Here is a 14745-nt window from a genome sequence, read left to right on the forward strand (position 1 = left end):
CAGTGCAACTAACCAAAAATGTTTGTTGTTCAAGTGCTGTTCATGTCAATTCTAAGTAGGTGTGCGCATGCCATGTGCAGAGTCGTCAGAAGTTATCCATCAGGTCAGCTGAGGCATCCCCTGGAGTTGCTCCTTCATGGTGCCGCATATAAGTCCCTGCCCACCCTCCACATTCTCAGCTCCTTCTTACCACCAATGACAGTCATTGGAGCTGAGTGTCACTCTTGCTTCGGCAAGCAGTCCCCTAGTAATTTCTCTTATATCCAAACCTGTAAATCGTTAAATAGTTTAGTATTAGTTATAGTTAGTTCATGTTTGGGGGGGGCCCTCCAATTTGTCTCCCTTCTTGGAGTTCAGGATATGTATCAGTCCCAAGAGTTTAAACAGTGCGGGACCTGCCACAAACCCATGCCAAAGGGTGATCCCCACGACTCCTGCCTAAAGTGCCTGGGGGAATCCCATCAAACAGATCATTGCAGGATCTGCAAAGGATTCCACCTTACAAATGAAAAAGAAAGGCTCAAGCAACTCAACGTGGAGTCTGCCCTCTGTCCCCAGTCGGCTCCAGGCCAGCAGGACATGGCACCCAGCACCTCTGTGCCTAATGCATTGACCTCTGTTAGAGTGGTTATGGCACTGAGGAAGGACTCTACACATAGAGACTCTCAGCACTGTCACTCCCCAGCATGGCATTCACCAGAGCCTCACAAGAGGCACAAGAAGAACAATAGAGGGCGCTCGCCCTTGGTGAGAGCAGCTGGGACTGACAGCACTAGCGGTGTGCTTACCGTGCAGGGGTACCTGGCGCCTGTCTCACAGGAAAAGGCACAGTCAACTTCGGGCCCGCATAGGGGTCCATAGAGTTTGGCGCCAGTGGACTCTCCTCTTGGGGAGTGCCAGGTGGAGGAGTTGGAGCTCCCTTCCACCCCAGACACATTCAAGGTAGCCAGGGACCCGATTTGCGATGATGGCACCACAGTCCCCTTCCAGGTGAGACAGACCTCTGGAACCACAAGGTACAGCGCAGTCAAGAGGCAAGCCAGCAATGATGGAGCACCGTTCGCCTTTCTCTCCCCTCCCCCACCCCCCAGGACCGTCCCACTCGGCACTGCCGTGGTCTCTTCTCTTGGAGTCAGAGTCATTGGACTCAGAGACAGAGTCTTAATACTCAAGGCGCAGCCGGCACTGGTTGGAATGGCGCTGCTGTAGGCAGGTCAAGCGCCCCCATGGTACTGTGGCCGGTGCAGTGGCAGAGGTCCATGCAATGGCCAGTCTGGACCCTGTGGGCATACCATCAGGCCCAGGGTACCTATTCCAGGGGCTCCCAGTCTGTCGCTTCAGAAGGGCATGCCCCTTCTCCACCCGAAATTTAAGGAGCTGATCCCTGCAGACTCTAGAACAGAGTTTGCAGCTGTGGTGGAGGAGAGAAGGGCAAAGACCTCATTGCAGGCCTCCCTGTATGAAGTGGACTCAACCACGCGAATCATGTCCTCCGCCCTTGCCAGGAGGAGAAGTTTGTGGCTTCGGGTGTTGTGCCTCTCCCCAGAGGTTCACCAGACAATCCAAGACCTGTCCTTTGATGGCTCGGGGTTGTTTTCTGAACAGACTGATTCCAAACTCCATAGCCTAAAGGATGCAAGGGCAACACTTAAATCCCTGGGACTGCATACTCCTGCTACCCAGAGAATGCATTTTAAGGCCCAACCTCCCCCCACATTCCTATCCTCCCCAGCCTAGGCAGGACTTCTCCAGGAAGCAGAGAAGGAATAGCTCAGTGGGTTAAGCATTGGCCTGCTAAACCCAGGGTTATGAGCTCAATCCTTGAGGGGGCCACTTACGGATCTGGGGCAAAATCAGTACTTGGTCCTGCTAGTGAAGGCAGGGGGCTGGACTTGATGACCTTTCAAGGTCCCTTCCAGTTCTGTGAGATTGGTATATCTCCATATATTTATTTTATTTAATAACAGACACAGACCTCCCCAGCCTCCGTCTATTCATGGCCAGGGCTCAGTGAGGCAGTCCTCTGGTTCCAGGCATGCCTTTTTGATGGTGTGCCTGCAGGCAATGCACCAGTCCAGTCACCGGATCCTTCTCCCTGTTTTCTGAACAGTCTATCCCACTTGTATCCTGCATGGGCCCAGATAACCTCAGAATGCTGGGTTCTCCGTACAGTAGATGTGGGATATTCTCTCCAATTCTGCCCCTCCCCACCCTCCCATCCCTTTTCCCTGTTCCTCATCAGGGACTCTTCTCACAAGCAGCTTCTCATGCAGGAGGTGTAAATTCTCTCAGTCTCAGGAGCGGTAGAGGAGGTCCTTCAGGGCCTATGGGGCAAGGATTTTTACTCCCGATATTTCCTGAACCCCAAAGCCAAAGGGGGTCTCAGATTCATACTCAACAGATTCATGAAGGAACAGAAGTTCTGCATGATCTCCTTTTGGCCGCCACCATCCCCTCCCGGATCTGGGCGACTGGTACGCCAACCTTGACTTGAAGGACACATCATCTGGATCGATCGGTCTTCAGCTGTTGTTAAGACTGCACCGATCACAACATGTCGGCCATTCTTCTCGCATTCTTGCCTTTCTTCTCCACGTTCGTCCGAAACGTTTAACAATGTCATCTTCCCATCTTCTTGGAGGCCGATCAGGTCTCTTCTGTTCTCGCAGGTACCACTCAGTAATGATTGCGGTCCACCTATTGTCCGTGAGTCCTGCTATGTGGCCCGCCCATCGTATCTTATTATATCTGCTTTCCATGACCATATCTTTCACACCGCTGCGTTCTCTAGTCATTTCATTTGGGATACGATCCAGAAGAGAAATTCCCAACATAGTTTGTTTCATTGCCCTTTCAGCTACTGACAGCCGCTGTTCGTTTTTCTTTGTCAGTGCCCACGTTTCACTGCCATACAGCATGGCTGGCAGCACTGTTGAATTGAAGATATTTGTATGTGTGGTCTTGTCGGTTTTTCCTTTGAGGACGTCCTTGATGGAATTAAACGCACACCATCCTGCCCGAATCCTTCGTAAGAGTTCTCCGTTCATGTCTTGGCACGTATTAATTTCTTGGCCCAAATATATGTACTGTTCCACTTCTTAAATTTCTTCTCCTGTTACCATTATTCGGGCTTTTCGTAAGAGGTCTGATTGCATGTATTTCATTTTGTAGCGGTTCATTTTCAGACTGACCTGACTGCTTTTCTTGTTGAGTCTTCATAGCATGCTCCGCAGTTGGTTGGTGCTTTCGGCAATTAGTACGATGTCGTCCGCGAATCTGAGATGAGATAATCGTTCTCCATTTATGTTAACAGCACTCCTCCAATTGATCTTGTTCATAACCATTTCGAGGCAGGCGGTAAATAGTTTCAGTGAAATCGTATCTCCTTGCTTTACGCCTTTCTCGATTGGGATGTGGAGGGGAGTTTTGAGGAGAGTAATGTCTGTTGTACATCCAGTATTCGCTTCCTTCAACAGAGTGATGTACTGCATGTTAATGCCCTGCTCTGCGAGTGCCTTTAATAAGGGTTGAACTCAATGCTATCGAAGGCCTTTTCATAGTCGACGAAAGCAATGCACAACGGGAGTTTGTATTCCCTCGCTCTTTCTAGGAGCAGGCTAAGGGTAAATATATGGTCAATCGTGAAACCCTGCCTGCTCTCTAGGCTGTTGTTCATCCAGACTCTGCGAGAGTTGGTTCGTTATCACCTTTTGTAAAGAGTTTATAGATATGAGAGAACAGGCATATAGGGTGATAGTTCTTAAGATTTTCTCTTTTTCCCCCCCCAATCCCACCTGGAGGGCAGGTGTGTATCAGTCATGACAGACAATACAACAGTGACGTTTGTTTTATATAATCAGACAGGGTGGAGCGCTCTCCTCCCTTATGCCAGGAAGCCCTCAAACTGTGGGACTTCTGCATAGGTCACTCAATACACCTAGAGTCATCGTACCTTCTGGCATCCTAGAATGAGCTGGCAAACCACCTCAGAAGATCCTTCCGTGGCCACGAGTGGTTGAATCCCCTGGACAGTGTGAACAGCATCTTCCAATGGCGGGGAATTCCCCAGGTGGACCTGTTCGTGATGAAATTGAACAGGAAGTGTCAGCAGTTTTGCTCCTTCATGAATCACAGCCCAGGGTCGAATGCAGACACATTTCTCCTTCCCTGGGTGGACCATCTGTTCTATGCATCTTCCCCTACCCGGCCCTTCCCGCTCGTTCACAAGGTCCTGCTCCAGGTCAGGAGGGACAGCATCAGTCATCCTGATAGCACCGGCCTGGCCCTGCCAACACTGGTACACAACACTCCTGGAACTGTCAGTAGCCACTCTGATCGCCCTGCCATAGGTGCCAGACCTCATCACTCAAGACCACAGTCGCCTTTAGCGTCCTGACCTTGAGTTTCTCCACCTCACAGCATGGAAGCTTCCTGGGTAAACCACATGGTGTTGGCATGCTCCGCATCTGTCAGGGAGGTCTTAGTTGGCAGCCGAAAGCTGTCTACTAGAGCTCCTTAGCCAAGTGGAAGAGCTTTTTGATTTGTGTGACACAGAAGGGCGCATCACCGATTCAAGCATCAATACCCTTCATCTTGAACTATCTGTTGCACTTGAAGCACTCAGGTCTGGTGGTGTCATCCTTAAAGGTTCGCCTGGCGGCCATCTCGGCGTTCCATCCAGGGTGGACCGTCGATCGGTCTTTGCTAGACCGATGGTAGGTCATTTTCTCAAGGGCCTAGATAGGTTATACTCTCCAGTCTTCCATCCGTTATCAGCATGGGACCTTAACTTGGTGCTCTCCCAGATTAATGGGACCTACCTTCAAGCCCTTAGCAACATGCTCGCTCCTGGACCTCCTTATGGAAAGTAGCATTCCTGATAGCAATAACTTCAGCCAGGAGGGTGTCTGAGCTCAAGGCATTGACATCCAAGCCTCCATATATGGTCTTCTGTAAAGACAAGGTCTAGTTGCGGCCTCATCCAGCCTTCCTGCCAAAATTGGTAACTCAGTTTCACACAAGTCATGACATCTTCCTCCCAGTGTTTTTATCTTAAAGCCACATGCCTACAACTGGGAACAAAGGCTCCTCTCTCTGGATGTCAGGCAGGCACTGGCTTTCTATGTTGAAAGGACAAAAATTCCGAAAGTCTAATCAGCTCTTTATCACTATAGTGGACAGGATGAAGGGTCTCCCTGTATCGTCCCAAAGAATTTCATCATGGATCACGTCCTGCATTCGAGCTTGGTGAAAGTGCCAGTCCCAGCTCTAACAGCGCATTCCACAAAGGCGCAGACCTCCTCGGCCGCATTCCTGACATAAGTCTCTATACAGGAGATTTGCAGGGCAGCAACCTGGTCATCAATCCACATGTTCACTTTGCATTATGCCATCATCCAGCATGCCAGGGACGATGCAGCTTTCGGCAGAGTGGCGCTTCAATCAGCAAATCCATGAGCTCCGATGACTTCTCCGACAGTCTGCTTGGGAGTCACCTACTTGGAATCGACATGAAGCAGCACTCGAAGAAAAACGATAACTTATCTTTTTGTAACTGTTATTCTTTGAGATGTGTTGCTCATGTCCATTCCAAGACCCACCCGCCTTCCCCTCTGTTGAAGCCTCCGGCAAGAAGGAACTGAGGAGGCAGCAGTTCGGCAGGGACCTATACGCGGCGCCATGAAGGCATGACTCCAGAGGGCATCTAAGCTGACCTGACTGGTACCGCTAGGGGAAAAACTTTCCGACGACTATGCACACAGTGCACACACACACCTACTTGAAATGGATATTGGCAACACATCTCAAAGAACAACAGTTACTCTTGGTAACTGTTTTTTCTGATAGTTAAATAATTTATTTTATATTTTTGACTGTTAGTTCAAGTTCTATCGTAGCCCTTCTCCTTCCATCTTATATTTTGCCTGCCATAGTTTATGCTGCTTTCTATTGGCTTTATTAGGACTGCATTTTCATTTTCTTAAGGATACCTGTCTGTCTTGAATAATCTCTGGAACCTTGTCATTTAACCATGGTGGGTTTTCTCTATTCAGGACGTGCTACGTAAAGGGTTTTTTATTTGAAAATTGAAATAGCCCATTTTAAAAGTGTGTCCCTTTTAAAACCGCAATAAAAAAATCTGATTTGAAACTTCAGGTATTACTTAAAAGGCAGGTCTGTACTTGCCATGTGTGTGCAGTATTTGGTGTTAATCCCAAACTGCAATGGCTCAAGAAAGAACTTCTCCAGGAAAACAGCAAATGGTAGCAGGGTGGCTTTGATCTTCACTATATAAACAATTACACTGCCAGTAGAGACAACTTAAAGGAAATCACTGTATTATGGCCAGCATAATTTTAAGGATTACATGGCATGGGCCAATGAATGGCTTTTGCACTGCCTGACATTTTTATAGTGTATTATTGTTTGCCCTCCTATCTTGAAACAGATGGCAATTGATGGATTTTCCACAAAGAAATCATAGCTATATTTTAGATGAGTAAAGAATGTACTTGTTAAAATGGACTAAATTTTCATGTTTTTTTTTTTTTCAGCAAAATTCAATAAATTAAAAAGCTTTTATAGCATCTAATGAGTTAAGAAACTTTCCTGAATTTCATCATTTGCACTCTCTCTACAAATACTTTAATGTTTGTGCTACCACTGTTTATACAGACTTATAGCATACAAACTTCTGCCTGATGTGCTTTATTTTAGGTTACAGAATTCCATTGAAAAAAGATTCTGGAGATGATAAAACAGATGAGGAAATGGAGGGGACTCATTCAGAAGATGAGATGTTTGCTCAGAGGGGTCTCCGACGATCACAAAGCATGAAATCTGTGAAAAGTATTAAAGGCCGTAAAGAGGCAAGTGCAGCGTTTAATTTGAAAGTATTGCATTCCATTAATAACAATGTAATTTGAAAACAGAATAGTACAAGAAATCAGAATATTTTATTTATAAAGGAAATAGGGTGGTACTAAATTGTAAGTGGAATGTGGAACACAGCATGTGTAGTTATGGTCCAAAAAGCCACCACTCATTTTTCTGTCTTCTAAAGGGAAACAAGAGAAGAATAGTTAACTACACAAGACACAGGGGAAAAAAAACATACGGAACATATAAATATAATTGAATAAAAGAAATTAAGCTTTTTACCCTCTGAGCACTGTCTCCCAAATGTGTACTTATCACAGTAATGGTGAAACTACAGGCCCAGAGTCTAGAAACAGCTTGAAGGGAGGGAGCTGACTGTCATGACATCTCATTTGAGGTGTGGCTGATGCAACCCCGCACTATGCATACAGGGATCCGATAAGGGATAGGACCATTCACATTTTTGTTGTATCCCTTGGATACTTTGAACAAGTGCTAATAAATACTGTACTTTGATTTATAACGCAAAGAGGAAAAAAGCTCCTATGCAGGGCTCTACCCGCTCTTCATACGGATTTAAAGATACAACATGAGAACCAGGAGCACCAACAATACTGCAACATAAACACACATTGCAGTCCTCTTCACAACATTTCTGCCTGTCAGAAGTCTGGGTTTTTCAGCACATCCTGAAGGTCAACAAATTTTGGCCTGTTCTAGATGCAAATGGAGGTGGGAAAGAGAGTAGCTTTCTAAGCAGAAGGCCACTCATGAAGAAGGCCCGGCTGACAGCTCCTTCTCATGCTCAAGCACCTTTAACTGGAGCTGTACAGGACAATAAGGGGAAAGGCAGTCTCTTTTACGCACATCCCAGGTAATTTAGGGCTTTGTAACTCAAAACATCATTCTAAATTCTGTCTGGAAATCAAGATACAGTCAGAGCAGATCCTAGAGTATTGGTATCGTGTTTCCAAATACCTTTTTACCAAATGAGCTGTTATGGACTATGCCATTTTATATTTCAGCTTCTGCATTTATTTAAGGTGAAGCTCCAAGTAAAGCCTGCTGCAGTAATCTGAGTTGGAGGTGACAGATGCATGGGTGATAGCAGCAGGGTCTTTAAACAAAAGAAATGACTCCATGTTTCAAGCCAGCTGTAGCTGAAATAAAGCTATTCTTGCTACTGGATGGCTATGTAACATCAGCTGGGAGTCCAGCAGTATCACCAGGCAATGAATTTTAATATTAGATGGCCAGTACACAATCCCAAGTAAGAGGGTATATATTTTGGTTACTTCTCCAACCTGCCAATATCTTGGTCTTGCTGACTTTCAATCAGCCAGCTCTCTACGCCCCAACCTCTGCCTAACCTTCGGTAAGTGTGTGATAGCATTGGTGGGATCAGACGAGATAAACAGCTGGGTATTAGCATCCTGTCTCCTCAGACAACTTCCTAGTAACTAGATAGATAGTACAAAACAAAATTATGCAGAATCCCACACAAAAGGCTGCCGGACAGAAGGGCACATTCTGTAAACCACTCTCTGGGAGTTTCATGACTGCTGTAAGATCTTAACAAGTAACATGTTCAGTCCCTGTCATGATAGCTGGATGAATTTATTGAATCTAGTCCTGTATCAAGTGGTCTAATCCTATATAATACATCTCTACCCCAATATACCGCCGTCCTCAGGAGCCAAAAAATCTTACCATGTTATAGGTGAAACTAAATTATATCGAACTTGCTTTGATCCGCCGGAGTGCTCAGCCCTGCCCCCCCGGAGTGCTGGTTTACTGCGTTATATCCGAATTCGGATATATCGGGTCACGTTATATCAGGGTAGATGTGTACCTGGTTGTGGCAACTGAATTTAAATATGCTGAAGTTGAATCATAAAAAATGTTGTTGTTTTTTAAAAAATCACTTTTTTGTCTTGGTAATTTTTATGCAACTTAAATGGTAACACTTGATTTCTAACACAACTTTCTCTTTCAGATACGGTATGGCTCATTAAAATATAAAGTAAAGAAGAGGCCTGCGGTGTATTTTTAAGTGTACTACACTTTAAAGACAAACTGCTGTACTACAGTAACTTTACTTGGCACATCATGTGTTCAGGATTTGAGTGTATATATAAAAACTTTAAGCATGGTGGTAGGACTCATTTTTATCAGTCTAAACAGCTATATAAGATGCTTCTAATCTTTAATGGCTTATCATTTTGATTTGATTGTTAAATCTGGCTAGGAAAAATCCTAGGTTTCTGCACTCATTAAACTTAGTAAGAATTTAATGAATGACAAAAACAAAGCCTGATTTTCAAAGGTACTGAACAGCTGCAAATTCCATTAACATCAGTTGAACTTGGTGTTATTCAGCTCTTACAAAACTTAAGCCCCTAGTGTTTCCTAGTTTACAATGCAAAAATAGGTATACTTGAATTTTTTTCTAAACCAGGTTTCCTGAAAAAGCTTTCATAATTATATAATAATGTACAGTTTTAGAGGACAGTTGAATGAAGGTGGGGAAAGGAAAAAGGAAAAGCCAGTTATATTTGGTATGTCCTTAAAAGAACTTCCTACACCTTATTTCCTAATATTTTAAATATTAATAGGTGTACTTTGATATCTGTACAACAGTTTTGCATACTTGTACAGCTGTAAAACAGTAAACATGTAATGTTAGTGATTTAAAAAAAAAATCAGGTTTCACCAATGTATTTTTAAATGGCAGCAATTTAATCCTTGTATTACCACATCTTACTCTTGGTTACTTAAGCACATGGAAGATGCTATAGATAACTGCTACTAACCTTTACAGAATTTTGTCAGGTACCTTTTGTATTTTAGGGGGAGTACTCTTTCTCCAGCACATTCAGATGTAAAGTGAATTATGACTAATAGCCAGTTCTCAATTCTAAATTGTGGTAGATACAAATTTGCAGCAACTGCTAGATATCGGGGACCTGATCAATTTATCAGTTGTGTGGTACAACTGCCATTGAAATGAATGGGAGTAATGCAGTCACATTTGATGGACTGTTCAAGTCCAGATTATAGGTTTTTGCTACGGCTTATTTTATAATATTATATTTCAGAATAGCTTTAGATATCAAACTTGAGTTCTGACCAATAATTAAAATTTATACTTTCATTTAATTATTCCTGAAGTAGTTAAGATATTTGTGTATAAATAGCTCTTTTCAAGACTGTCTTCTCGCTGATTAGTCAGCAATGCTCTAACCCAATTGACATCATGATTTTATTTAATTTTAAAAATCCTTTATACAAATATCTCTAACCAATGGGGATGTAAGGAAAATGCTATTGTGAAAGTTTTTTTTTATACGAATATCTCTGTAGCCAATAGGGATGGAAGGAAAATACTATGTTTAAAAATTAAATGGAATTTAAAATGTATTGAGTGTTGACAGAAGTGTCACTCTCAATTTAAAGGAAGGTACACTTCCAAAAACTTCCTGCCCTGCAAACCTTCTCTCAGATATGAGAGAAATACAGCAAGTAGAGACTGTAGAGAGCAGTAAAATCACGTTTCCTTCTGGAACCCCCCCCATTCAGTAGCAACCCCCTCTACTGGCCCAATGCAGCCCACTGACAGACTTTTAAGTCTTGTTTTAGCTAGAATTTTTTTTATTCCTACTGTTACTGCCAGCAGAGCAGTTCCATTAGTGGGAGCATCTTTTGGGGCAGCTGCTGGCATTCTAACCACAGTGTCATATAGATCATCTCTGAGCAGAGTTAAATGACATAGTTGAAAATGAGGGCTGGTTTACATTAGCATTACATCAGTGGGGCTGTAGGAATTTAGGTGAAATTACTGCAGACATGGCTTTATAGACAAGAGTGACAATACTGATGGGAGTATTGTGCAAAGGGAGTTTCGGAAACACATTAGTACCAGGTTTCAGAGTAACAGCCGTGTTAGTCTGTATCCGCAAAAAGAAGAACAGGAGTACAAATTTGTTAGTCTCTAAGGTGCCACAAGTACATTAGTACCAGTTACATTCCATAAGGGACTAAAAGGGCTAAGATTGACCAAGCTTTACTAAAAGATTCAATGACATACCAGATGACAGCCACCCTCTCCCAAATGAGTATAGTACCATTGATGCCAGTGTCATGCTACCACATAGAACTGAAGTTACTGGTCCCAATCTTATAACGGTGAAGTCTCTTTCCTTACATACTTGGGCAACAGCTTTTGTCAGAGAGTTCTGCCATTCTGTTCTATTTAGGTTCGTATACCATGCCTATTGCCATGGTATCTGAGCACCATTGGGTGGGCTTTGTGTCCTTCACTGCCTATTAGACTTAGACGTAAATTATGTATCGGGGACCTTTTGATTTCCTTTTGACCACCTTCCTAAATCCTTTGTCTCTCTGTCATCCTAGTCTAGCTAACATAGTAGCCTTTGTTTTGATAATTCAGTTGATCTAATACCAGGCCCAAACTTTCAGTATGCTGCATATTTTTGTATTGAAAACCTGTAACTGTTGTGGCACGTTAAGGCTAGTTGTCCTGACAAAAGGGTAGGAGGGGATATTCATGCCTCGTGACACTTGGGAAGACACGGAAATCAGTTGGGGCTTTTGTAGTTGGAGGAAGTGCATCTTTCCCTGTCCCTTCTTTGGCTGGGCAGAGGTGACTTTAAACTTGGAAAGATTGATATTTGAATTCCTCATTTCCCCGTCTCATTACTCTAATATTTGCCACTGTAACCACCAATAATTGCTAACATTAGCTTTTATTTTCTGATAACATGATAGTTATAAAGGTGTTCTCATTAGACATCATTGTTAACATTCCTTGTAGAGGAATGGGGGCAATTCTCACCTTTCAAAGTTGCAGTTTCAGGTTATCTGCCTACTCACACATAATTACTCATCAGTTTACATCCTCTTCACATTCTAAGGGTCTTTGCAAATTTAAGGGCTAGAGACTTTTTAAATTAAAACTTAGACTCTGAAACACAATTGCACAGCCATATACATGACACACAGTCTGTTACACATGGGGGACCATTAAGATTGGTTTCTCTGTGACTTGACTTCCCCAGCTCAGTACTTCACAGATCATTTTTGCAGCATTTCTTCTGTAATGTAGGTATCTCTACAGATGTTTAGATACATTGATTTGAAAATCTCAACCATAAAAGGATTTAGCCAGACATAACATTATAATAAAGTGGTCTTGTGGCCCAATAATAACTTTTGGTAGCCCACATAATTGTTCCATTGAAGATACAAAATGTAGTGGGGGTAGATTGCAACCCACACCTACTTTATTGCTTCTCTCTCATCCCATTCTCAGTGTTCTGTTACTCACTCCTCTTTCTTAGTATGGCTCAATCACTTTTCTTCTCAATATTTGCTTCCTCTTATTTAAGTACTTTAATACCATATTGCACTTGCAACAGAATTTGCTTAGCACTACACCACTGAGTGAGCATTTTGTGTTTAGCACTTCAGTAAGAAGGAACTTTAGCTGTGTTCTTAGTCAGTTTCACTCAATGCAGAGTGATGTGGGGTTTGCTCTTCTGAGGCCTGGGCTACACTATACAGTTAGGTCGACTTAAGGCAGCTTACATCAACCTCATTATGTCCGTGTACACACTACAGCCTTGTCCCGCTGATGTAAGTGCCCTACTACACTGACGACATAATTCCACCTCCATGAGAGGCGTAGCACTTCTGTCCCTGTAGTTAGGGCAACACAGTCCCTATGTAGACACTGCATTACTTGCATCTGATGTTGGCTGTCTTGTCAATTTCACAGCTCCATGCTAGGCCCTGAAATTGACAAGAAAGCCTGGCTGTTGCCTGGAGGCTCCCCACTCAGGGAGCGGAGAAGCCTGGCTCCAGCTCTCAGCCGTGAGTGGGGAGGTGAGAGGCTGGGCAGCTGCTCCCTGCTACCAGTTGGGAGTGGGGAGTCTAGAGCCGGGGGGGGCGGGGGGGGAGGGGGCGAGGGGAGGAGGGGCAGCTAGACTCCCTGGCTCAGCTCCCCACACTGCCCCTCTTCAGTTGGGTGAAGTGAAGTGAAGGTGCACACCACTGACAGAAGGAGGGTAGTGTGGACATCAGCCACCACAGTAGTTACTTCTATGTTAAGTTGACCGGTGGCTGTAAGTCGACTTAAGTCTGTAGTGCAGACATGCCAGAGTAATGCTGTGCTGCTGAACAGAAGCCTGCATTCCCAGTTTTCCAGTGTGTGAGTTCTGGGAATTAAATTCTCCTGGAAGGAGATGAGAATTACAAGATGGGGAATGCTGGCAACCTTAGGCTCATGTTAATGATGGTATTGTCATACTGTCCTATCTAATTTTAATTGCTTCAGACTATTTCCTATCAGACTGTTTTTCAATCGAATAGCTCTTACTATCTAGTCATTCCTGACAGCCTATGCTTTTCTCTGTTAAATTAATCTTCATTTTTAATCGTGATTTACACTCTTCAAAAGTGTAGGCTTATTGTGTCCTCTTAGTCATTGTTTAACCAAACTATACCTATTTATTGGCTGTCCTCTTATCATGCTAGATAAACTTAGTCAACCAATTATCTGAAATATTGTGCAGTCTTTCAAACATTGTGGCGGAGTATCTTGAGGATTTGACTTGAGCAATGGTGAACGTGATCTGTGTAGTTCTAGCTATTAGATTTATCAAAAAATGTTAAATAAAAATTTAAGTCCACGTCTGAGGAAATTAGCACTTTATTCTATCAGTATGCAAATTAAAATATAACCCAAATATGGTATAAATAAGAGCATTTTCAGGGAACTCTGAACTTGTCTGCCATCTACAGTATTTGTAATGTTAGTTACTTAGACAATTTATGCAAGATTTGTAAACCAGATGAAACAAGATTAGTCAGAGAAGCAAGATACATTTTGGAAAATGTGTGAACTTTGTATTAATGTTTAACGGGATTCATCTTGGCCACATGTACAAACACCAATAGAAATCTGAAGAGTGAACCATTAATAAGCATCTTTGAAAAGAAACTTAATGCAAACCGTGAAAGCAAAGCAACTACCAGTGTTGACCATTTTATTTCAGTTACTTCCCTGCCTCTCAGGTGATCTGATGTTATCTTGAACACTTCACAGACATTAATGAACTTAAGTTGATGAGCACTATAGGAAAAACTGAAAAATGTGGTTTACAGAACGACAAAGTAAGTGTTAAAGTATTTAGCAGTGATTTCATGATGATGCATTTTATATTTTGTATGTTGATTTTATCAGCTGGGACTTCAGTATTTTTTGAAAATATTTTTTCTGTAAAGATGGATGTTTGTGAAGGGAATATTGTAACATTTTCAAGAACTCGCATTCTGCAATGCTACAAGAACCCCAAAATTAGTCTGCATTGAGACTAAAGATAGTAGCTTTAAAAATTATGAAATAAAAGCTTTAACTTTTCTTATTGTAATATTAAATTACTGTCAACTTGTTTACATATTTGTATTTTAGAGAGCTTTTTAAACATTTTGTATCCACTTCTCTTGAAATTCTTTTGTAAATGCTACTTTCTGAGCAGGATGCAGTGTGTATGTAACTACCATAAGTATGACTTTTTAAAACAATGTAAAATAAATTGCAGACTTACTAGAAACTAACTTGTTTTGTACTTTATTATAAATTCCTCATCTGAAACAGCACACTAACTGTAGGGAGCTCCTTATAGAATGTTTGATGTGTGGTTAAATTGTCACTAATTATTTTTGGAGTGCCTGATTTGAGAGAGACAGGAAGCTATTGTGTGCATAAAAGCTGCTTGTTCCATTAACATTGACTTGAAATAGGTAAAACATCATTAAGTGTGTAAACAAAATGAATGTAGTATC

General features: G+C 42.7%; 1 protein-coding gene across 1 annotated transcript in view; it reads left to right on the top strand.

Moving 5' to 3' along the window:
• The window catches only part of REEP3 (receptor accessory protein 3), a 63788-nt gene extending 54756 nt beyond the window's left edge, over positions 1–9032 (top strand). The window contains exons 7-8 of the mRNA XM_054035761.1: positions 6718–6869; positions 8876–9032. Of these exons, the coding sequence (XP_053891736.1) occupies positions 6718–6869; positions 8876–8932 (209 nt within the window). The 3' untranslated portion in view covers positions 8933–9032. The remainder of the gene's footprint in view (positions 1–6717; positions 6870–8875) is intronic.
• The last annotated feature ends 5713 nt before the right edge of the window (positions 9033–14745 follow it).

Source organism: Malaclemys terrapin, chromosome 7 (genome assembly GCF_027887155.1).
Source record: "Malaclemys terrapin pileata isolate rMalTer1 chromosome 7, rMalTer1.hap1, whole genome shotgun sequence".
In the NCBI taxonomy this organism is placed as follows: Eukaryota; Metazoa; Chordata; order Testudines; family Emydidae; genus Malaclemys; species Malaclemys terrapin.